At 50.2% G+C, this 25237-nt stretch overlaps 1 protein-coding gene across 1 annotated transcript in view; it reads left to right on the top strand.

Moving 5' to 3' along the window:
• The first annotated feature begins 970 nt into the window (after positions 1-970).
• Positions 971-25237, top strand: part of LOC119696647 (class I histocompatibility antigen, F10 alpha chain-like) — a 30618-nt gene continuing 6351 nt past the window's right edge. Inside the window, exons 1-5 of the mRNA XM_038126451.1 lie at positions 971-1230; positions 3259-3531; positions 3842-4114; positions 4194-4298; positions 4397-4584. Of these exons, the coding sequence (XP_037982379.1) occupies positions 1032-1230; positions 3259-3531; positions 3842-4114; positions 4194-4298; positions 4397-4578 (1032 nt within the window). The 5' untranslated portion in view covers positions 971-1031 and the 3' untranslated portion in view covers positions 4579-4584. The remainder of the gene's footprint in view (positions 1231-3258; positions 3532-3841; positions 4115-4193; positions 4299-4396; positions 4585-25237) is intronic.

Consider the following 25237-nt stretch of genomic DNA (forward strand, 5'->3'; position numbering starts at 1 on the left):
TTTGGACTTTTTCCTTGACCTGTGGACCCCCAGATCTCCCAACTTTCCATGTCCTTCCCGTTTTCCCCTCCCGGCACTTCCCAAAACAGGGTTCCAGAGGGTACCAGGGGTCCCAGGAGGGATCCAGATGAATTCCCTGGAATTCCCCCTTTCCCCCGTGCCCTCCCCCCCACATCCCCTCAGTCTCTTTCTCTTTCCCGTCTCCCCAGCTGCCCCCCTGGGATCCGCCCGCCTTTCCCAGCCCCAGACCCCCCTTCCTGTGACCCAGGGACCCCCTGGATCCCCCATCCCACCTCTCCCAATCTCTTCCTTGAACCTTGGTCCCTTCCTGGCTCTCGTGATTCCACTTCCTGATCCTTGGATGTCCTCAGGGGGGCCAGGAGGGTCCCTGGGTGGTTGTGGAGGTTCCAGGGGGGATTCTGGGCTCTGGGACACCCCTGAATTTCCAGTCCCGGGCACTGGCATCCCCTTACACCCCCTTATCCAGTTCCAACAACTTCCTGCACCCCTTTCCCATCCATCCCGCTTTCCTTAGTCCCCAGACCCCCCTTTTCCTTGACCCTGAGGCCCCCTGGGCCCCCATTCCTGCTTTTCTCAGTCCCCACTCCCCCCTTTCCTCTGCACCAAGGACCCCTGAGCCTCCCATTCCCAGGTCTCCCCACCTTGTGACCCCTTTTCCTGGCACTGGGGACCCCTGGACCCCTTTTCCTGGGCACAGGGATCCCCTGGAACCCTCTTCCCACTTTCCTAGTCCTTCCCCCCCCTTCCATAACCCTGGAACCCCCTGAGCCCCCATTCCTGGACCCCAGGACCCCCTGCAGGCCCTTTCCTGTCCATGCCACCTCTCCCAGCCTGCACTCCCTTTCCTTGGCCCCAGCATCCCCAAACCCCTTCCCAGCTCTCCCAGTTCCCCTTTCATTGATCCATGACCCCCTCAACCCCCCCTAAATCTCCGTGTCCCCCCAGTTCTCCACTCCCTGCATAACCTGTACGTGGCGGTGTCAGAGCCCAGCCTGGGGGTCCCCCAGTACATGTCCATTGGATACCTGGATGGGATCCCCTTCGTGCGCTACGACAGCGAGCGGGGCCGGGCGGAGCCGCTGACACAGTGGATAAAGGATGGAGTTGAGCCGGGATATTGGGATGGGCAGACCCAGATTGCTGTGAGGAACCAGCACGTGGCTGCCAGGAACCTGGAGATACTGCGGGAGCGATACAACCAGAGCGGGGGTGAGTGGGGGCAGCTGTGGGGCTGGGATGGGAACTGTAGGGCTGGGGTGGGGATCCATGGGGCTGGGATGGGATCTATAGGTCTCGGCTGTGGATCCGTGGGGTTCCACGTGGTTGGAATCGGGATGCATTAGGCTGGGTTGGCATATGTTGTGATCCACGGATTGGGATGTGGATCCGTGGGGCTGGGATGGGATCCGTAGGGCTGGGGTGGGATCTGTGGGGCTGGGGTGGGACCTGTAGGGCTGGGATGGGATGTGTAGATCTCAGGTGTGCATTCACAGGGCTCTGTGGGGCTGAAACGGGAATCCATTAGGATGAGATGGGAAAGCTTGTGATCCATCGGGCTGGGTTGGGATCTGGGGGTTGGGAGAGGAACTGCAGGGCTGGGGTGAGGATCCATGGGGCTGGATGGGATCTGTAGGTCTCAGGTGTGGATTCACAGGGCTCCAAGGGCCTGAAAATGGTGATCCATTAGGCTGGGATGGGATATTTTGTGATCCACGGGTTGGGATGTGGATCCATGGGGCTGGAATGGGATCTGTGGGGCTGAGATGGGATCTGTGGGGCTGGAATGGGAACTGTAGGACTGCACTGGGATCCATAGGACTCAGATATGCATTCACAGGGCTCCAAGGGGTTGAAATGGGGATCCATTAGGCTGGGATGGGATAGTTTGTGAGCCATGGGGTTGGGGTATGGATCCATGGGGCTGTGATGGGATCCGTGGGGCTGTGATGGGATCCGTGGGGCTGGGATGTGAATGTATGAGGCTGGGATGGGATCTGTGGGGCTAGGATAGGAACTATAGGGCTGAGATGGGGATCCATGGCGCTGGGATTGGATCCGTGAGGCTGGGATGGGATCTGTGGGGCTGAGATGGGAACTGTAGGGCTGGGATGGGATCCATAGGACTCAGGTGTGCATTCACAGGGCTCCAAGTGGTTGAAATGGGGATCCATGAGGCTGGGATGGGATATTTTGTAATCCATGGGGTTGGGGTATGGATCCATGGGGCTGGGATGGGATCTGTGGGGCTGGGATGTGGATCCATGGGGCTGGGATGTGAATGCATGGGATCTGTGGGGCTAGGATAGGAATTTTTAGGGTTTAGATGGGGATCCATGAGGTTAGGATGGGGATCCGTGGGGCTGGAATATGACCTGTGGGGCTGGGATGGGATCTGTAGGTCTCAGGTGTGCATTCACAGGGCTCCAAGGGCCTGAAAATGGGGATCCATTAGGCTGGGATGGGATATTTTGTGATCCGTAGGTTGGGATGGGGATCCATGGGGCTGGGCTGGATCTGTGGTGCTGGAATGGGATCTGTGGGGCTGGAATGGGATCTGTAGGGCTGGGATGAGGATCCATGGGGCTGGGATGGGATTTATAGGTCTTAGATGGGGATTCACAGGGCTCCATGGGGTTGGAAGGGGATCCATTAGGCTGAGATGGGATGGTTTGTGATCCATGGGGCTGGGTATGGATCCATGGGGCTGGGATGGGATCAGTGGGGTTGGAAAGGGAACTGTAGGGCTGGGATGGGGATCTGTGGGGCTGGGATGTGGATCTATAGGTCTTGGATGTTAATTCACAGGGCTCCATGGGGCTGAAAATGGGGATCCATTAGGTTGGGATGGGATATTTTGTGGTTCAGGGGTTTGAATATGGATTCATAGGGCTGGGATGGGATCCGTGGGGCTGGGGAGAGGATCTGTGGGGTTCAGATGGGATCTGTAGATCTTGGATGTGGATTAATTGGGCTCCAAGTAGATAAAAATGGGGATCCATTAGGTTGGGATGGGATAGCTTGTGATCTGTGGGTTGGGATGTGGATCCATGGGGCTGGGATGGGATCTGTGGGATTGGGTTGGGATTCATGGGGTTGAGATGTGGATCCATGGGGCTCCTAGGAGCGGGGATGAGGCTCTGTGGTCTCCCTCAGACTCTGGGGCTCCATAGGGCTGGAATGGGGCTCTGTGGGGCTGGGACACAATTCCATGGGGCTCTGTGGGTACAATCCCCCCAGGTCTCCACACATGTTTGCGAGTTTCTGGCTGTGACCTCCTGTCCGACGGGAGCATCCGTGGATCTGAGCGGTACAGCTACGACGGACGGGATTTCATCTCCTTTGACCTGGGATCCGGGAGATTCGTGGCGGCCGACAGCGCTGCCGAGATCACCAGGAGACGCTGGGAACAGGAAGAGGAACCTGAGAGGTGGACGAATTACCTGAAGCACGAATGCCCGGAATGGCTCCGGAAATACGTCGGATATGGGCAGAAGGAGCTGGAGCGCAAAGGTGGGAGCAGAATTCCTGTGGGAGCTTGGGATTTGGGAATGGAGGACTCGAGAACACAGTAATTCCTGTGGGAATTCCATGGATAGATTTCACCCCTGTCCCATTCCCACGGAATTTCACAGGCGGATTTCAACTCCATCCCATTCCAGTGGGAATTCCATGGGCAGAATGCAACCCAGTTTCATTCCCATGGAATTCCATGGGCAGATCTCACTCTCATCCCATTCCTAGGGAATTCCATGGGTAGAGCTCACTCTATTCCCATTCCCATGGAACTCCATGCACGAATTCCAGCATTATCCCATTCCAGAGCCCCCTGATGTCCACGTGTCCGGAAGAGAGGAACACGGGACGCTGATCCTGTCCTGCCACGCGTACGGATTCTACCCCAGCACCATCACAGTCAGCTGGATGAAGGGGGGGGATACCTTGGATCAGGAGACGCAGTGGGGCGGGATCGTTCCCAACAGCGACGGCACCTTCCACACCTGGGCCAGGATCGAGGCGCTGCCGGAGGAGCGGGAGCAGTACCGGTGCAGGGTGGAGCATCCCGGAATGCTGGAGCCCGGGATCTTCGCTTGGGGTGAGGCTGGGAATGTGGGAATTGGGAATTTGGAATTCCTAGATGGGGATTCCCCTCCTCACTGTCCGTCGTTTCCCAGAGCCATCTGGCGGGAATCTCACCGTGGTGGTCGCTGTGTCCGTCATCGCTGCCATCCTCATCCTCGTTGCCCTCATCGGATTCGTTGTCTGGAAGCTCCAGTCCGGTAACACATGGGATGGGGGTCGGGAATGGGCACGGATCCACCCGGCACCATTCTGGGAATCCTGTGCCACCAGCGCTGATCCCTCTTTGTTTCCACAGGGAGGAGGGACAGGAATGGATACAACCCGGCAGCCGGTGAGTTCCAGCAGCGGATCCGGCTCTGGATCCCCCCTGTGCGGATCCCAGAACGGATCCTGGGGTTAATCCTGGTGTGTGATCCGTGCTGGAATCTCATGGATCTTCTCTTTCTGCAGGAAAGGACGCGGGAACCACTGGCTTGAGCACAGGTACGGAGCAGGATTGGGGTGGGATTCCAGGGGGAGATCAGGGCAGGATGGATGGACTGGGATCAAGGAGGGATTCCGGATCAGAGCAGGGTCCACAGTGGGATCAGGTGGAATTGTGGAGTGGGATTGGGGCTGGATTGTGGAGCAGGATCAGTAGGGATGGCTGGAGCAGGATTGGTGTGGGAGGGATGGAGTGGGATCAGGGCTGGATTCCAGACAAGAATCAGGTGGGATGGAATGGAGCAGGATCAGGTTGGGATTCCAGAGAAGGATTGGGGTGGGATGGATGGGGCAGAATGGGGTGGGGTGGATGGAGCAGGGTTGGGGCAGAATGGATGGAGTGGGATCAGGTGGGATGCATGGATGGAGCAGGATTTTAGCAGGATTGGGGCGGGGTCAGGGGGGATTCTGGAGCAGCTCCTGCTCTCCATGGGCTCCAGCCAGGTCCATCCAGTGGAATGGGGACAGGGACAGGTTGACACCATGACCCTCTCTCATCCCGGCAGGAGTCACTGCCTGAGCAATCCATGGAGCTGGATCCGGCCCCTTCCCTCTTCCCAGGAAAGCTGAGAGCTGCCAGCAGAGCTCATCCCGCTGCTCCCACTCATGCCACAGCTTTTTCTAGTGGATCAGTTTCCTGTTTTCCAGTGTTTTAAAGGCAAGATCCACAAATATTCACAGTGCTTCACTCTTGGTGTGAAATTATCCTTCTTGGGGCAATAAATCCAGGTTCCCTCCTCCCTTGGTGTCTGGCAGTTCATCTCTCGGAGCCAGGAATGGGAATGGGGTCACTGGGACAGGGAAGGGGACACTGAGAGCAGGGATGGGGACAACAGGAGCAGGGATGGGAACACCAGGAGCAGGGATGGGGACACCAGGACTGGCTTGGGGACACCAGGAGCAGGGTGGGGACACCAGGAGCAGGATTGGGACTTGCCAGCCATGCCCGGCTCCATCCCCTGGGATTCATTTCCTGTTCTGTGTCCCATGTCCGAGGTGTCCCCAGGATGGTTTGGCTGCATTGGGTTCCTGAAAGAGCAGTGGGATGGGGGCAGGGGTCAGGCCAGGCTTCATTATCCCCAGTGATCCTTGAGTGTCCCAAAATCAGGGCTCAGGATCTCGGAGGGGTTCCCTGGCCACGGCCACATCCATGACACGAGCACGAGATGGCCGTGAGATGAGAGTGACCATGAGTGACACAACCCTGAGATGACTGTGGCCATGGGATGACCATGACTGTGACCGTGACCATGACGCAATCACAATCCTGACCATCAGATAATCTGGACCAAGAGATGACCATGGGTTGGCCATGGCACAGCCATGGCCTTGAGGTGACCCTGACGCGATCGTGGCCATGAGGTGACAATGACATGATCATGAGATGACCATTACAGTGAGATGACCATGAGCATCAGATGATGGTGATCAGCAAACGACCGTGACCATGAGATGGCCATGAGATGACTGTGATCATGAGATAACCACAACCATGGCCCAACCACAGCCGAGAGATGACCATGACAGGATTGTGGCAAATGAGTCAAACGTGAGATGATCATAAAATGACCGTGACCAACCAATGACCATGACCATGACCATGACACAGCCAGGACCATGGGATGACCATTACAATAATTTCCATGACATGAGATAACCGTGACTGTGAGATGAGCATGAGCATGAGATGATTGTGACCAAGAGATGACCATGAGATGATCACAACACACCATGGCCATGTGGGGTCATGATCAGGAGGTGACTGTGAGATGCCCATTACAGTGAGATAAGCATGAGCTTAAGATGATGGTCATCAGGAAATGACCATCGCCCTGAGCTGGCCGTGGGATGACCATGACCATGACAACCATGATCATAAGATGACCATTACAGAGAGATAACCACAAATGTGACCATGACACAGCTGTGACCATGAGCATGAGATGATTGTGACCAAGACATGACCACAGAGCAGCCATGGCCGTGTGGTGATCAAGGCCATGAGATGACCATGACTGTGACATTAATACACACTCAACCGTGAATTGATCAAGATTGTGACAAGATTCTGACCACAAGTTGACCAAGAGATAACCATGGCCATGGCACAATCACAGCTGTAAAATGACCATGATGTGTTTGTGGCCATGAGTGGACCATGGAATGACCATGAGGTAACAATGGCATCAAATCAAACAATGAGATGAGCACGACATGACTGTGAGCCTGTGATGATTGTGATCAAGAGATGACCATGAGATGACCACAACGCATCATGGCCGCGTGGTGATCAAGACCATGAGATAATCGTGAGATGACCACGACCATGACATGATTGTGACCATGAGGTGATCATTACAATGAGACGACCGTGACCGTGGAATAACCATGACTGTGACACAACCATGACTGTGATGATGTGATTGTGGCCATGAGATGACTGTGAGGTGACCATGACACAATTATGGCCATGAGGTGATCAAGAGGTGATCAAGACCATGAGATGACCTCAACACATCATGGCCGCGTGGTGATCAAGACCATGAGATAATCGTGAGATGACCAAGACCATGAGGTAACCCTGCAACGACCATGGCACAACCATGAGCATGAGCATGAGATGATTGAGATTAGGAGATGACTGTGAAGTGACCACAATATGACCGTGGCTATGAAATGATTGTGGCCACGGGATGACCGTGACCATGAGGTAATGGTGATAAGGAGATGCTTCTGACCATGACATGACCATGAGGCGACCATGACATGACCATTACAGTGACTTGACCACAAGCAGGAGATGATGGTGATCAGGAAATGACCATGACTGTGATGATGGCACAACTATGACTGTGAGATGACCATGAGCATGAGACGACTGTGACCATGAGATGACCATGACACAGCCATGGCCATGAGGTGACCATGACATAATGATGACTGTGAGATGACCTTGATCATGACATGACCATGACCACAACATGATCCTGACCGTGAGATGACCATGAGCATGAGACGATGGTTATAAGGAGATGACCATGACCATGACATGAGTGTGATCATGAGATGATTCTTACCATGACATGACCATGGCCACGAGCTGACCATGAGCTGACCATGAGCTGATCCCGAACCGGCCGTGGTCTGGAGCTCCCCAGAGCCCGTCACTGCCCTCACCTCCAGGTTCATCCCGAACTGAAATTGTTCATTTCCCATGGATGATACGGAAATATGAACAGCGCGCAGCCAATGGAGCGCCGGGGAATCAGTGACGTCACAGGTTGCTAGGCAGAACAGACGTTCCCTTCCCGCCCTTGGCGCGGCAGCCAATGGGGACCGCGTGTTCGGTGACGTCACTGCGCTAATGCGGAAGTGGCGAGCGCGGGGGCTGCCGGGATCGGGGCGGTGGATCCCCATCGATCCCGATCGGCTCCAATCGATCCCCATCGATCCCATCGATCCCATCGATCCCATCAATCCCCGGCTCTCCCCTGCCGCGATGTTCTTCACCTGCGGCCCCAACGAGGCCATGGTGGTCACAGGTGAGTTCGGGGGGCCCGGGGGCTCCTGGGGACCCCCAAAACTCCCGGGAACCCCTAAAATTCCCCCCCAAGCCCTCCAGGGAATGCCCAGAAACTCCCCCTCTAAAAAACTCCTGGGAACCCCCCGGACCCCCAAACCCACCCCGGGACTCCTCGGACCCCTCCCAGCCTCCCCCAAACCCCTCCAGGGACTCCCCAAACCCCTCCCCGAGGGTCTGCCCCATCCATTCTGCCCCCCTGGGACTTCTATGGACCCCTTCCAAATTTTCCCCCCAACTTCCCTCCCAAATCTCCTGGGGGGTTCCCCCGACTCACCCAAGCACCCCCAGAACCTCTCCTGGGACCCCACAACCCTCTCCTGGGGATTCCTGGGGGTGTTCCTGTGTCCCCCCGGGGTTTCGGGGTCCCCCAGCTGTTGGTGTCCCCCAGGTTTCTGCCGCAGCCCCCCGGTGATGGTGGCCCGGGGGCCGGGTGTTGGTGATCCCGTGCCTGCAGCAGATCCAGAGGTGAGGAGGGGCCCGGGGGGTTTTTGGGGTTCAGGGGGGTTCCCCAGAGATTTGGGGTGACCGCCCCGGCCCCCCCAGGATCTCCCTGAACACGCTGACGCTGCCCGTGCGCAGTGAGAAGGTTTACACCCGTGTCATGGTTTGACGCTGGCCCAATGCCAGTGCCCCCATGAAAACCCATCTTCCCCTGGTGTCTGCTGTGAGATGTGATCAGAGACAGAGCAAAGCAGGCCTCCACTTGTAAACAAGAAAAAAAACTTTATTATCACATAACTACAATAAAATTAACACACAGAGCAGAATGGAAACCTTTTAAACATTTCTCCTCCCCCCACTCAATTTCCACAGAATGACACAAAACCTTAGATCTCTTCCCAGTCCATCACCCTTCAGATAATCAACTCAGTCCATCTCCACCCTTCCGACAATCACCTCTCATTTCATCGAGGAGAGAAGAGCCCCTCTTGTGCTACCACAGGCAAATCCCCGTCACTCAGCAACTACACGTCGTGACTTCTTCCTTCCATGGTCAGTGCTCTCACCACTGCACATGGACCAGAGCTGCTTTTAGGGTTTCCCTTTTCAAGGATGCCTTGCCCAGTTCCAGAAGAGAACGACAGTCTCTCACCTTTTCGGGACACCAGTCCCCCCCAATATTTCACCCCCTGGGGCCGAGGGGTCTCACCATCACTTCTTTGGCACCGCCTCCCCTTAAAATGCAGTCTCTGTATTACAGGAAAGATTCTGTTCATGGCTATACAAGAAAAGTCCAGCCAAAAGCCACTCTATCATCTCCTCCACCTAGGATTTCCTCAACTTCTCTCTGTCGTTCTTCACTTGCACAGCTTTCATCACACTTCTATATTTCCTCTTATCCGTCTCTCTCCTCCTTCAACTCCCGGAGGATCAGCATTTGCCAGGTTTCCACCGTCCCACAGAAGGGTTAAAATCACAGTCTCTGCTTATCTCGAACTCCCACACCAGCTCCGCACTCTTCCCTTGTCGCCCCCCCCTTCTCTTCTCTTCCTCGGCCAGGCCGGTGCTTATCAAGTTCAAGATAGCACTGGCACCTCTCTCTTTCTCTCTGTCTCCCGAGGAAGGGGGGGCTGCCCGCTGTCTCTCTGAGTTCCTCCACCCTTCCATCTCTGTGGGGAACTCACTCTTGTCCGAACCATCACCTCCCGTCCTCTGCCCAAGGCTCCGGCCTACCTCCCTCGGCCGCGTGGCTTTCCCCTCCCCCGCCCAGCCCGAAGCCGGGCAGGGGAGGTCTGACCTATCCATCCACCGGAACCAAGAGGGAAGTTCCCCTGGGAGTTCCTTGCTTTTAACCCCTGTGTTCTCAGAGGCATATCCATATCCTCAATGGCCAAACCAGGTGCCAATATCCACATCTGGGCACCTATTGGTTTGACCACTACCACCTCCCAAAAACTCGCTTCCTCTCAAACCACGACAACCCGCCACGGGGTGCCCATCTCCGTCACTGGCATCGCACAGGTACCCCCGGGATGACCTAAAACCACCCCAAAACACCCCCAAAACACCCCAAAAATTGCCGCAAAAATCCTCTCCTGGACCCCGAAAAATCCCCCATCAGAACCTCTGAAAATTCCCTAAAAATCACCCAAAATCCCCTCCTGGACTTCCAAAAATACCATAAAAATCTCCCCCAAATCCCCCCTCAGAATCCCCAAAAATCCCTTCCTGGACCCCCAAATATCGTCCATCTTAACAGCCAAAAATACACTCAGGGTCCCCCAAAATCCCCACCGGGATCCCCAAAATGCCCCTCGGAACCCCCAACCCTTCCTGGACCCCAACACCCCACTGGGACCCCAAAAACCCCATTCAGAACCCCCGGAATCTCATTGGCAGCCCCCAAAATCCCCTTCTGGATGCCCCAAAATTCCCCTGGAACCCCTGAAAGCCCCCCACAACCCCCAAATATCCCACACTGTTGCCCCCAATACCCCCTTGGGACGCCCAAACCCACACTCTGAACCCCTGAAATCTCCTCCAAGGCTCTCAAAAATGCTCCGGGACTCCCAAATTCCCCCCGGGACCCCCCAAAAGCCCCCTGGGGTTCCCCTGCCCCAACCAACCGGGGGGATGTTGCCCTTTTAAGTGAGTTTGTGGTGGGGTCCATGGAAAGGCGTTCTTAAAGCGGTGATGGTCGCAGGAAGGGCAAAACACCGCGGGGGAGGGGAGGAGCCCTTTAAAGGGGGTTTGGCGTGGGGGGGCACACCAACAACATTGAAAGGGGTAAAAATCCCCTTTCAAAGGGCATTTTGGGATAGGCAGTCCCTTCAAAGGAGCTCGAAGTTTTAGGGATCCCCAAACCCTTGGGATGGGAGGGGGAACCCGCCCTTAAAAGAACCTTAAGAAACAAAAAGGGCTTGTAATGGGGCAGTCTCCCTAAGCCCTTATTAAAGGGGTCACAGTCCAATCCTTAAAGGGGCTTGGGGTGGTGGGGATCCCAAAATCCCAGTGAGGCGTCTTGACTTCCCTTAAAAGGGGTTTTTCTTGGTGGAGACCCTTTTAAGAGGGGTAAGACCCCCCCAAAAAAGGGGCTGGGGATGGTGGGGACCCCCAAACTCCCTTCAAGTGGATGAGATCCCTTCAAAGGGCACTGCCCTGTCAGTCCCCACCCTGTCAAGCTGTCACGATCCGTCCTTACGAACGGAGATCGTGATGGTTCGTGAATTGCTCTCAGGGTACAAAACACCAACACGGCAAGGGGTTTGCAGTAACAATCAAAACCAGTGTACTTTATTGAATAATCACAGCAAAATGCATTGGAGGGGATTGGGGAAAAGAGAGAGAGAGAAAGCCTATGGAAAGAAAAGGGTTGAGAGAAAGGGAGGTAATAGCTACCAACGTAGAGGCGATGAAGTTCTTCGAGGTCCAGTCAAGGTCCAGTCGAGGAGTCGCTTTCACGCTGGGGAGATCTCGTTTAAGCTAGCTAGCTTGGGGGTTTTTATTAGAATTTTTCTATTGAGAATTGTGAAGGAGGGAAGAGGGGTAACACAATAGTCATCTGGTCAGCAGTGGGCGAGAGCCATTGTCTTCTTGGTCCAGTGGTCACTACCTGCAGGCAAACATCTCAGTTTGATCAGCTCTTCTCCCCCACACACACTGCAACACCTCCCCCAGGTTAGAGGTTTCAGTCCTTGAGGAGAAAAGGAGTCTTTTCCATATCGGGGTTTCATGTCTCAGTCTTGGAGGGAGTGGCTTCTCCCATCTCAGTCCGTCTGTCACGGTGGTTGTACAGTAGATGAAGGGTCTTCTGTGGAGACCAGCAAAAGGTCATTCCAGAAGAGAGTCCAGCCAGGTTAGGAGGTGGGTAAAATTCCAGGGCCATTGTTGCAAAGCGATGTAGGTGAAGAAGGGCGAAGTGCCCTTTCTCCTTTCACTGGGTTCAGTGTACCATGAGGTGGACAAACACACCTGCGAACAAGAACTCGAGTTCCAGTCCTGGGGCCCTGGCAAGTTCCCACCAAACCAGGATGTTGAACAGGATGCCCGGTGGTCTATAAATCATGAGGCAGATGAGAGTATTTTCGGACAGAGTCTCACAGGACCCGGTGACTCACGATTTGTTCATCAGCAGGTTTCTGGAGAGTCTCCTTTTTCAGGGCTCATACGTAGGTAGCATACCTCGGAAAACAGAGACAGTGTGACAGAAGGGGGGGAAGAGAGAAAGAGAAAAGGAGGAAAATGGAAAAATAGAGAGAGAGTGAAAAAGAAGGGAAACAATTGTACAAACATAATTAATATTAATTCAAACAATATTGTTTCTTAAATGATCAAAATAAATCAGAAACAATTAAAAGCAAAAGCAAAGAACAGAATCATAAACAAATACCAATTAAAAGATAATCTTTTAAATGTTTTTTCAAAGTAATTCACTAAAAATCAAAGTGATTCTCACAAAATCATAAAAGGAAAACTAATGATTGTTCCAAAACACATGTTCTTGTTTATACCCATTTTGTGTCAATAGCCTTAGGAATGTCTACAGTATTGAAAGCATCCACCAAGTTGTGAGCATTGATGATAGCTGTCAGCCTAGTTAACCGTTCCATCATTCTCCAATTCATTACAAATAAGATTGTGGATAGAACAAAACCAATCAGAACAAGAATGAAAAGAACAACAATGGGATGACACATAGTGTTCAAAACACTTGTGGCAGTTGGTGACCACTCAGAAAGAGTATCCCACCACCTGTGTTCGGCATCTTTCTTTACTCTTTCCAGGACACGGTGTATTTGTCTCACATTGTGATGAACGGTCAGCAAGGTTTTCTGTCCGCTTTTCTTGATCTTTTCCAAAATCTCAAGCAGGTCCTGGTGGAGCAACAGTTGTCTTACCAATGTGAGGTTCATCCAAATGGGAGTGGGCTCTAATTTGTGGATCAGCATATAGTTGGATTGTAAAAGGTAGTGAGACGTAACCTGTGGAGGATTTTGTGGACAATTGGCTAGCTGAGAAAGGTCACGTAGACACAATACCGTAGGTTAAGCAAGAAAGGGACAAGTGTAGGAGTCAGCAGTCAGTATAAAGCAAGGGCACTGTGCCCTTGGTGCAACAACAGGATAAGGAGGAAGATCTCTGGTTAGAAATATGAAGAAACACAGAAAAGCTGTAACAGTATAATCACAAGAATGCAAAAGTAGGTGTAGCTGGCTAATAAGTAACTAAGTAATAATGAGCTTGCTTTCTGCAATATGTATTAGTCTCATTAACACCAATATAAATATGTGTGGCTATCAATAATGTTTGGGATTTGCTGATCACTTATGTTAAGTGCCGCTTTTCTCCCGCCAACCTCAACAAATTGGTGACCCCGACGTGATAGCTGTAACGTGATACCACGGTGGATCAGTGTAGAAGTTCGGGTCCTACCACAGCTGGGTCGGCGAAAAAGCACTGCTGGAAAAGCGAAAGGTGCCGCGCCCTGGGTGACCTCAACGGAGAGCCCAGCCAATACGTGCTGCCGAGACCTTGTGGGGCTGCAAAAGTGCTGATGTTTTAAAATGGAAATGGAAAGGCAAGCAGCATATGATTTATTTACTTGCTTTTTAAAAAAGCATTAGGTTATGGGCATAGATTTGCAGAAAGAGCTTCCTGGGTTGTTAGCTTATGGGTATGCACTAGGAGTTTTTCAAAATCCTCCTACAGTGCATGAATTAATGGAGTGGGGACACTAAAGCTTGGGGACAAGCTGTGGGAGGCAGCTATAGATGAGGATAAAACTGCAAAAAAGTTGGGAAAGCTATGGTGAGTCGTGCACAATGAGTTATTACAATATCAGGCAGAACAGAAAGCTGCTCGGCAAGCTAGTGTAGCATATGATAAGAATAAGAGTTATGGGGACTTGTCAGATTGTCCATTACCCCCTGCCACATCTACAGTCATTTTGCCACCAATATCGTCTCCTTCTTCATGCAGCAGCCCTCCCCCCACGGGCGCTCTAGCAGCACCCCTTACGGCTGCTGCAGCTGTACCGTCCGCACTGCCTGCACCATGGCCAGACTATCCCCCTCCTCCTCCTTGTAATGAGCTGATCCCTGGGGCAGAAAGTGACCTAGCGGGGGCCATTGCACGAGAGTGAAGGGAGGCGTGGGCGGCGGTAGCAAAAGAGATCTTAGATACGGGGGACAGTGAGGCTATAGCAGCAGCTAGGGATGTTGCTTGTCCGGTGGTATTTGCACCTCTGGCAGGGGGCGGGTATCAAGCAACAATTACGGCCCTGGATTGGAAGCTACTGTCACAATTACGGTCCACAGTTAGTCGGTTTGGGGTGACTCGTGAGCCTGTAAAGCAAATGCTTGACTATATTTGGGGGACTCAGGTGTTACTGCTGGCTGATTGCAGAGGAATAGCAAAGCTTATCTTCACTCAACATCAGTAGCTCTTGTTTAATGCACACTGGCAAGCACTCTGCCAGGAATGTGTCACAACAGCACAGCAGCCAGGCGACCTGCTACATGGAATAACCCTACAGGAGCTAATGGGTTTAGGGCCTTTTCTTCGCACAGAAGCGCAAGCGTTCATTGGTCCCAATAAATGTTGAGAGGCTATGCGCCTGGTACGGCTGGCCATAGACAAGATAAAAGAACCAGGCGGGGTTCCCTCTTATATGGGAATAAAGCAAGGAAGGGATGAATCATTTGGATCTTTTATAGATAAGGCAGCCACTGCCATGGATCGGGCAGGAGTCCCTGATTTTATGAAAGCTACTTTGTTGAAAGAATGCGCACTCCAGAATAGTAACCAGGCTACGAGGAACGTATTAAATACCTTAGGAGCTAATTGGTCTATAGAAGAAGCATTAGAACGATTGGCAAATATGCCCGTAGGAAATCAGGCGATGTTAGTAGAAGCTATTAAGGACATAGGAGTAGGATTACAGAAACAGGCAGCAGCCTCTCAGAGTCAGGTGTTAGCTGCTCTTGCACCCCTACAAGCAGTGGCAACAAATGCTCCGCAGGCTCTCTCTACTGGCTGATTTAAATGTTACTGGTCAGACACCCACAACACCGCTGTCAGCGCCTCAGCTCAGCTCCACTACAACCAGCCACCGACGGGAGCCTCGGGCTGGACGTGGCAGCCTCAGTAGCAGTAACATTGATGACCACACAACCAGAAAAGGTGCTGACTGGAATAAAGGGACCAATCATCATTGATGGACAACCTATGGGAGCTTTGTTGCTGGGACGATCATCGGCCACCATGATGGGATTACTTGTTTTAACTGGGGTAATAGACGCTGATTGTACAGGGGAAATTTGTGTCATGGTGCATACTCCTTTTCCACCAATACAAATCGAGAAAGGACAAAGGATAGCCCAATTGGTTCCATTGGAACAGATGACTAAAACGTTGCCCCCTCGTCAATCACAACTGAAGGGAGAACGAGGCTTCGGTTCCACTGGGGGACTTACTTTATTAACAATGACTTTGAATGATCGGCCAAAGCACACTGTAATAATAGAGTATCCGGGTGGGAGACAAACCTTGGAAGGTTTATTAGATACTGGTGCAGACTCCAGCATTATTAGTCCAGATTGCTGGCCCCATAACTGGCCATGACATCCGACCACAGTGACAGTTACCGGGGTTGGGGGCCTAATGCTTGCAAGAAAGTCACCTATGTTATCTGTAACTATTGATGGAAAGACTTTTGTCATGGTTTGGCGCTGGCCCAATGCCAGTGCCCCCATGAAAACCTATCTTCCCTGGTGTCTGCTGTGAGATGTGATCAGAGACAGAGCAAAGCAGGCCTCCACTTGTGAATAAAGGGGGAAAAAAACTTTATTATTATATAACTACAATAAAATGAACACACAAAGCAAAAAATGGAAACCTCTCAAACATTTCTCCTCCTCCCACTCAATTTCCCACAGCATGAAACAAAACCTTAGATCTTTATCCAGTCCATCACCCTTCAAATAATCAACTCAGTCCATCTCCACCCTTCCGACAATCACCTCTCATTTCATCAAGGAGAGACGAGCCCCTCTTGCACCACAGGCAAATTCCCCTGGAAACACAGCCGAGTCCAGCTGTGTTTCCCCGTCACTCAGCATCACCTTCGTGACTTCTTCCTTCCATGTTCAGTGCTCTCACCACTGCACATGGACCAGAGCTGCTTTTAGGGTTTCCCTTTTCAAGGATGCTTTGCCCAGTTCCAGGAGAAAACGACAGTCTCTCACCTTTTCGGGACACTAGTCCCCCCCAATATTTCACCCCCTGGGGCCGAGGGGTCTCGAGAGCACCATCACCTCCTCACCTGTCATCTCCACTCACATCACTCCTTTGGCACCAAGCCATCGCCTCCCCCTAAAATGCAGTCTCTGTATTACAGGAAAGGTTCTGTCCATGGCCATACAAGAAAAGTCCAGCCAAAAGCCACTCCATCATCTCCTCCACCTAGGATTTTTCTCAACTTCTCTCAGTCGTTCTTCAACCTTCACAGCTTTCATCACACTTGCGTATTTCCTCTTACTTTATTTCCGTCTCTCTTCTCCTTCAGCTCCCGGAGGATCAGCATTTGCAAGGTTTCCATCATCCCATAGAAGGGTTAAAATCACAGTCTCTACTCGCTCAGAACTCCCACGCTGGCTCTGACGGGCACTCTTCTCGCCGCCCCCCCTTCTCCTTCTCGGCCAGGCCAGTGCTATCAAATTTTAAGGTAGCACTGGCACCTCTCTCTCTCTCCCTCCTGAGAAAGGGGGCTGCCCGATGCCTCTCCGAGTTCTTCCACCCTTCCATCTCTGTGGGGAACTCACTCTTATCCAAGCCATTGCCTCCCGTCTCTGCCCAAGGCTCCGGCCTACCTCCCTCCGGCCTCATGGCCTCCCCTCCCCCGCCCAGCCCGCAGCTGGGCAGGGGAGGTCTGACCTCTCCATCCACCGGAACCAAGAGAGAGTTCCCCTGGGAGTTCCTTGCTTTTAACTCTGTGTTCTCAGAGGTGTATCCATATCCTCAATAGCCAAACCAGGTGCCAGTATTCACATCTGAGCACCTATTGGTTTGACCACCACCACCTCCCAAAAACTCACTTCCTCTCAAACCACGACAACTTTACAGAGTGTTTTCTCAGTTGTACCTTTACCCCCTACTGTGCAGTGCCTTATTGGTCGGGACATTTTGGCTCAAATGGGAGTAGTGCTGACAAATGAGCACCCTTTGGACTAGTGGCCATTGTGTGGACTTTCCCAATCCCGCTGACCTGGACCACGGGTGTTCCAGTGTGGGTTAAGCAATGGCCGTTAAAAAGGGAATGTCTGGAACAAGCACATATACTAGTACAAGAACAATATAAGCAGCGTCGTTTACAGTTGTCAACAAGCCCATGGAATACCCCTCTTTTTGTCATTAAAAAGAAATCGGGAAAGTATCGCTTGTGACACGATTTAAGGGCTGTGAATGAACAAATGGAACTTATGGGAGCCTTACAACCAGGTTTACCTAACCCAGCTATGCTGCCAAAGGACTGGCCACTGTTGATTGTGGATCTTAAGGACTGTTTTTTTACTATTGCTCTTCTCCCTAGAGATACCCGAAGGTTTGACTTTACTTTACCGGCTTTAAATAGGGAAGAGCCAGACAAGAGATTCGAATGGGTTACTCTTCCACAGGGCATGTGCAACAGCCCCACCTTGTGTCAACTGTATGTTGACAATGCTTTACAACCTTTGCGGCAAGCATGGTCCAAAACCATAATTTATCATTCTATGGACGATATTTTATTTGCTCAGCCGCAACCTTTTACAGGTCAACAAATTCAAAAAATGCATGATGCTCTGAAACTACATGGGTTGGTTGTAACTCCAGAAAAAATTCAATTATCTGCACCCTGGAAGTATTTAGGATGGACACTTACCGGTCAGGTTGTTACCCCCCAGAAACTGCAATTAAATGTTAAAATACATACATTGCATGATGCACAAAGGTTACTTGGTGATCTGCAATGGCTGCGCCCTATTGTGGGCATCCCAAATGAGTTATTAGATGAACTTCGACCTTTACTAAAAGGAACTGATCCGGCACAGCCTGTTCATATAAGCTCTGAGCAGGTTAAGGCACTTCAACAGATAATGGACTGTGTGACACAGGGCAGTGTCCGGAGACGAGATCTTAACCTCCCTATACAGCTGACAGTCTGGTGTGGGACTAAATATTTACTGGGTGCACTTACTCAGCAAGACAGAAAAATGGGGGAGGCGTGGGCCTTGGAATGGATACCTCCTCCACTTCAACAGCATAAGATCCTTCTTCAAAAAATCAAAATTTTGGCTGATTTGCTCAAGAAGGGTCGTGAACAGGCGCTACAGATTACGGGAAAGGAGCCTGATCAGATACGGATACCAATGAAGAAAGATACATTGACCGGGTTCCTGATAAACAGTATAGAATTACAAGAGGTGTTGTTGGGAGCCGGAAGCTTGATTGCCACTGATGATATTCCCAATATACTGCTGAGCTGGATAGGGCATTGGGGTTGGATGCAATGCCCAAAAAGGTCACAGAAACCCCTGTTGGATGCCATCACAGCCTACACGGTTGTGGGAAGAAAATCCAGAACTGCTGCAGTGACTTGGCAGGAAAAGGGACAATGGCACCATCAGATTCTCCAGGCCTCTGAATCGGATACTCTACAAATGATGGAGTTATTGGCTGTTGTTTGGGCCATGATGCATTTTGCTGGACCTCTAAATATAGTGACAGATTCTTTGTATGTTGCAGGAGTATGTGGGTGAATAGAAGATGCCTCTATCAAAGAGGTTCAAACCAGGAGGTTACATGAGCTGTTTCTACAGTTACAGAGGGCAATTAAGCTGAGAGAGTATCCTTTCTCTGTTATCCATATCAGAAGTCACAAATGGGATATTGGCCTCGGAGAGGGTAATGCACGAGCAGATAAGCTAGTCTCAATCACACAAGTGACTCCAATTCCTAGGCAGACTATAGCCAGGGAGGCACACTCCATATTTCACCAAAATGCAAAAGGCCTCCATAGAGAATTTCAGATATCTATGGAAGAGGCACGGGCAATAGTCAAAGCCTGTCCCATATGTAGCCATGATAATGGGGGCTGCGGGTTAGGTCTGGGAGTTAACCCCAGAGGGCTGAATACAAATGAGACCTGGCAAATGGATGTCACACATGTTGCTGAGTTTGGGAGGTTGAAGTATGTGCATGTTACTATAGATACCTACAGTCATTTTATATGGGCCACAGCACAGACCGGTGAGAAGGCTGGGCATGTAGAGAGGCATCTCAGTAGCTGCTTTGCAGTAATGGGAGTGCCACGGTGCATCAAGATGGATAATGGGCCTGCTTACTGCAGCAAAAGAATAAAGCAGTTCATGCAAATGTGGGGGATAGAACACGTGACAGGCATCCCTAATTCCCTGACAGGAGAGGTGATAGTAGAAAGAGCTAATGGTACCTTGAAAAGATATCCAGGTACATACACAGATATTAGAGAGCCGCAAGAAAGATTGTTAAGGTGCCTATTTGTTTTGAATCATTTGTGTGTTTTTGGGGAAAGCCAAGTCCCTGCCATAATTCGTCATTACGTACAAGAGAAAGATAGTGTGAGGCAGGAGGTGTGGGTAAAATACAGGGATCCTAAGACAGGGCAATGGCAAGGTCCTGCTGAGGTATTATATTGGGGCCGCAGATATCTTTGTGTTTCTACCCCTACAGGATCCTTGTGGGTACCTGCTAAATGGACCCGAGCAGCTGTGTTAGAAAATTTTGGTCCCCAGGGTCCATAGTGGCAGCATCCTTTTTGACTCCAGGAGTATCGGCAGCAGGTGCCCATGCCATTTTAAATAAGCTAGGATGCTGGCTTGCTAAACAAACCAATGCCACCTCTTTGGCACTTTCTAGCCTTTTGCTTGATGTTGATTCTATTCACCATGCAACGCTTCAAAGTAGGGCTACAATTGACTTCCTTTTACTTGCACAAGGCCATGGCTGTGAAGAATTCGAGGGCATGTGTTGCATGAACCTCTCTGATCATTTGCACTCCATCCACTCCCAGCTCTCTGAGTTGCAGAGGCTAACTGGAAACTTACAGGTAGAATCAGGCCTCGGCATTGATGGATGGCTCAAATCTTTAGGCCTGGGATCGTGGTTATGCTCTATTGTCAAGGTTAGCATAATCGTGGGCATTATAGCTTTGTTAGTAGTGGTAATTTTGCCTTGTTTTTGCATATGCTTACAGACCATGGTGCAGAGGATGATATCTGCTGCATTTAATCAGACCATGCTTGTTCAACAGAAAAACGGGGGAAGTGTGGAGGATTTTGTGGACAGTTGGCTAGCTGAGAAAGGTCACGTAGACACAATACCGTTGGTTAAGCAAGAAAGGGAGAAGTCTAGGAGTCAGCAGTCAGTATAAAGCAAGGGCACTGTGCCCTTGGTGCAACAACAGGATAAGGAGAAAGATCTCTGGTTAGAAATATGAAGAAAAGCAGAAAAGCTGTAACAGTATATCCCCAAGAATGCAAAAGTAGGTGTAGCTGGCTGATAAGTGACTGACCAATAATGAGTTCGCTTTTTGTAATACGTATTAGTCTCATTAACACCAATATAAATATGTTTGGCTATCAATAAAGTTTGGGATTTGCTGATCACTCATATTAAGTGCCGCTTTTCTCCCGCCGACCTCAACAGTAATCGGAGCTACATAGGAAAAATCACATCCTGTAATCTTAGTTAAGTTACAAGCACAAATATTTGAATAATTTCTGGTATCTACTAGCACATCTTCTACAAATACAATATCACAAGCAGTTCTAAAGCATGCATACCTGTTACCTATGTATATTAAAACTGTTTTAAAAGTCTCATTAGGATGAATTTCAAAATGACAGATGTTTTGCTCTGTGTCCAAACAAATATCCTGAGCTGTTATTGCATTGCTTTCACAGATGAACCCTTGTTGTTCTCGGATAATCCAGGATCCCAAATTGACAGTTTGCCATTTGTCACCAATGCGGCGTGCCCATTCCCTGTGCTCAGAAGGATAGAGAACAGCTCCGCTGTGGTTCAGTCCTAATGCAATAATAGGGAATATGAAATGCACTGAAGCATTGTGTACAAAAGCTGTGGCTTTGTTTGAAATGGGGCCATAGGTAAAATTCACCAGGTTCCACCAGGATTGGAAATCTCTTTCAAAGCCTGTAGCACTGTCCCAAATTATTTTCCGAATTTTCAGTAGGAAAGGTGCCGTCTTCTTCTTCTCTTATAATTGAGGCAGAAACTGACTGCATCCATAATTGAGCCTGGATAAAGGTGAGAGCCAAAGAGACTTTGTTCTGTGTAGCACTCAGTGCATCAATCACCATTTTGTGGTCTTTTATATTTACCTTTTCCCAGTTCGGCAAAATGTTTGACAGCAGCCACTGATGTGTTCCCAAAGCCAATAAGGATGACTGCAGTGGTTGCTGTATCTTAGTCAAATCTTTGGTTGTGGCAGCCAATTTATTTAAGTACAAAAATTCACATGTTATATGTAATATCATCACCTGGTGTTACCATAAAGGAAAGGGAAAACATTATTTTTGTCGTCCAGCGCCAGTGTTATCGTGGTTTATCAGGTCTTCAAGTTGTCCCTCGGAGTTCTTCTGTAAAAGCAAACACAACAAACTCTGCCATGAAGAGGCAGGAAAAGTTAGAACGATGGAATTGTCAGGGAGGTTTTTAACACCAGTGGTACTTCCCCTACAGCACGGAGGTCCAGCAAAACAGGTTGTCCAGGATAATGTGCTGGATTCTTTGAATCATCTGGTTCCTGTAGTGAAGGAATTACGCTTGGAGCTGTCAGGCAAAAAGCAGTGATTTTGGGACACCCATTGACCCCCCATCTATAATAAGAGGTGTGAGAAATCCATTTAACCCCTTCACCTTTTGCCCAATCCTGCACATCTTGGACAGTAAAGTGAGAAACATTATCAGATTGGATTTCCTGTGGCTTTAGAAAAATTCCAAACCATCCCTGCAATGCTTTAACAGTATTATCTTGGGTAGCTCTTTTAAAAGCATCGGCCTGGACCAACACAAATATAAACACAGCATAGGACTTGGTGTAAATACAGACAAGAAAATAATTTTGTCCCTCATGCTGGAAAGTGCTCCAAACAGTTAACAGTTTTTTAACTTGTGCACTGCTTCCTTCCTCTCTGTTAGCAGAAGCGGGGGAGAAAGGAGGGGTTGCTTTAATCCCAGAGGCAAGTTTGTCTTGGCTGCTACCCAGGCTCTCAGTTTTGTGTATTGCTAAGTTTTTATCCACTTCTCTAAGAGTTAAGCTAACCACAGACAACCCCCCTTCCCAGGTAGAGAATCTTTTCTCAGCATCTTTGAAACCCCAGGAATAGAAACAAACAGGTTTTGTCAGACCCTTAGAACCCCACTGCCAGATGTGTACTGACAGTTGTGAGGAGGCAAATTCCCACTCCACCTGGAAGGGATCTGGAGGATGGATAGGGTCCAGTGCTTGGTGAGCTCTTGCTTCTACAGGAGACATAGCTGCTATGGTTTTTTGAGGGAAAATTGCTATAGGTTCAAATGTTCCTTGAAGCCCTTGCATTAAAGAGGTCATAATTTCAGGCTTTACAGGTGATTGCATTGGTAACTCAAAACTAGGAATGAATTTATTTTCACAAATCATTTGTGAAAAGGCAGCCAGCTTTGTGAATGTTTTCCAGGAGTTGGTCGGGAGTACCAGCTATGGTTAAAAGGTCTCCCCTTTTCAAGGGGTTAAGCCCCCCTGCCCAGTGAGCTGCACACAGAGTTAGGCATCATGGGATGTGTCTGTCCCCCGTTGTTAAGAACGCCCCGTGTCCCCAGCACCCACCGGCTTCTTGTTCTGACAAATGAATTTGTCCTCCCCCGGTGAGAGACACTTGACATATGTATTCTGTTTCAGATTTGTGGGGGAGAACCCCATGCTGCTTTGCAAGTTTTGTTAATTCAGTAGCAGTGTACAGGGTTTCCTTGGTGGTTATGTGCGGGTCAAGACCCTCATCATTAATACAGTTGCATTCTGTTTTAATTAGAGGTCTCATGCTAGAACAGCAGTGCTCCCCACAATTTTTCATCAGAGCTAAATCTTTTTGAGGGTGATTTTGATTAATGTGAGGAGTTTCCTTCTCCTCTGCCTCTTTTGAGTAATCAGCACTATGTGAATTTTTAACATGTTCCTCTCTTAAGGCAGCTCGTAATAAATGATTTTCATTTCTTTCTTCATCTATTTTTTTTCTTTGCAAAACCTGACAAGATTTTGGAGGGAGTCTATTATTGCATTTTCCTCACTTCTTCGCTTACAGCGAGTTTCTATGGCTGCTGTGAGGCAGTCTCCCAAGACTGAGCAGAGGATAGTCTTATTGTTGCCCAGTTTTAGCCTATTTCCATGTTGCAGAGAGCATATTTTATGAATAACGTTTTCTAAATGAGACCAATTGCAGTTTGCCCATTCTTCTCCTTCTGGAGAAGGTGCGGCATTGTATTTACCAAGCAGAGCATAAAATTCAGCTTTACCTTTTACACTGAGGTTCTCAGTCATTTTGTGAAGGGACCCAAACTACGACAGGGAGGTACAACTTAGTTACACAACCACACAGCCTTTGCTGTGTTCCCCTTCGCTTCCCTGGTAGCTGAAGGGACAAAATCTGTCTGGGAGGCCCTGCTTAGTTTCTTCAGGAGAGTCTCTTCCTTTCCAGACAGTCCAAACACACACGCACACACACAGAAAGCAGTTTTTTGTGAGGGAACCAAAAACTACTGCAGGGAGAAGAATCACAGACAGCCACGTGGCCTTTACCGCGTTTTCCCCCTCACTTCCCTGAGTAGCTGAAGGGACAAAACCTGCCGGGAGGCCCTGCTTAGTTTCTTCAAGGTGTCCCTTCCTTCCCGGACAGTCCAGATACACACAAGCACAACAACAAAAGCAGTTTTTTGTGAGAGGATCAAAACTACTGCAGGGAAATTAAACACACGGCCTCTGCCGTGTTTCCCTCTCACTTCCCCGAGTAGGCAAAGGAGATAATCTGTTTGGGAGGCTCTGCTTAGTTTCCTCAAGGTGCTCCTTCTCTCCCAAACAGCCCAAATACATACAAATACAACAACAACAGTTTCCCCCTTTTGCACTGAGAGATCTTTTTTGAAATCCCAGAGACAGAGTCCTAAACAGAGTCTGCCAACCAGGATCCTGCCGACTACGCCAGTTTATGTCACGATCCACCCTCACGGACAGGATTGTGCTGGTTCGTTATCTGATCTCAGGGTTCAAAACACCAACACGGCAAGGGGGTTTGCAGTAACAATCAAAACCAGTGCACTTTATTGAATGATCACAGCAAAATGCATTGGAGGGGACTGGGGAAGAGAGAGAGAGAGAGAAAGAGAGAGAGAGAAAGAAACCCTGCAGGAAAGGAAAGAAAAAGGGAATAGGTATAGCTACCAAAACACAGAGGCGACGGAGTTCCACTCGAGCCCCAGTCAAGCCCCAGTTGAGGAGTTGCTTCCAAGTTTTAGGGAGATCTTGAGTTAGCTAGCTGACTCGAGGGTTTTTATTAGAATTTTCTATTGAAAGTGTGGAAGGAGGGGGAAAAGATACAATAGTCTTATGATCTCATCTGGTCAGCAGTGGGCAAGAGCCATTGTCTTTTTGGTCCAGTGGTCACACCTGCAGCAACTTGCCTCCCCCATGCACCCTCCCCCCTGGGTTAGAGGTTTCAGGCTCAGTCTTTGGGAGGAAAGGGAGTTTTTCTATGTAGGGGTCTCATATCTCAGTCCTTGGAGAAAAGGCTTCTCCCATCCCAGTCCATCTGTCACGGTGGTTGTAAAACAGATGAAGGGTCTTCTGTGGAGACCACCAAAAGGTCATTCCAGAAAAGAGTCCAGCCAAGCCGAGAGGTGGGGAGATTCCAGGGTCATTGTTGCAAAATGGGTGCAGGTGAAGAAGGGCAAAGTGCCCCTTCTCCTTTCACTAGGTCCAGTGTTCCAATACGGCAAACACACCAGCAAACAATGGCTCAGCAGACCAGAAGCTCTGCTCCGGCCTCGGGACCCCGGGACGCT

Source organism: Motacilla alba, unplaced genomic scaffold (assembly GCF_015832195.1).
Source record: "Motacilla alba alba isolate MOTALB_02 unplaced genomic scaffold, Motacilla_alba_V1.0_pri HiC_scaffold_34, whole genome shotgun sequence".
In the NCBI taxonomy this organism is placed as follows: domain Eukaryota; kingdom Metazoa; phylum Chordata; class Aves; order Passeriformes; family Motacillidae; genus Motacilla; species Motacilla alba.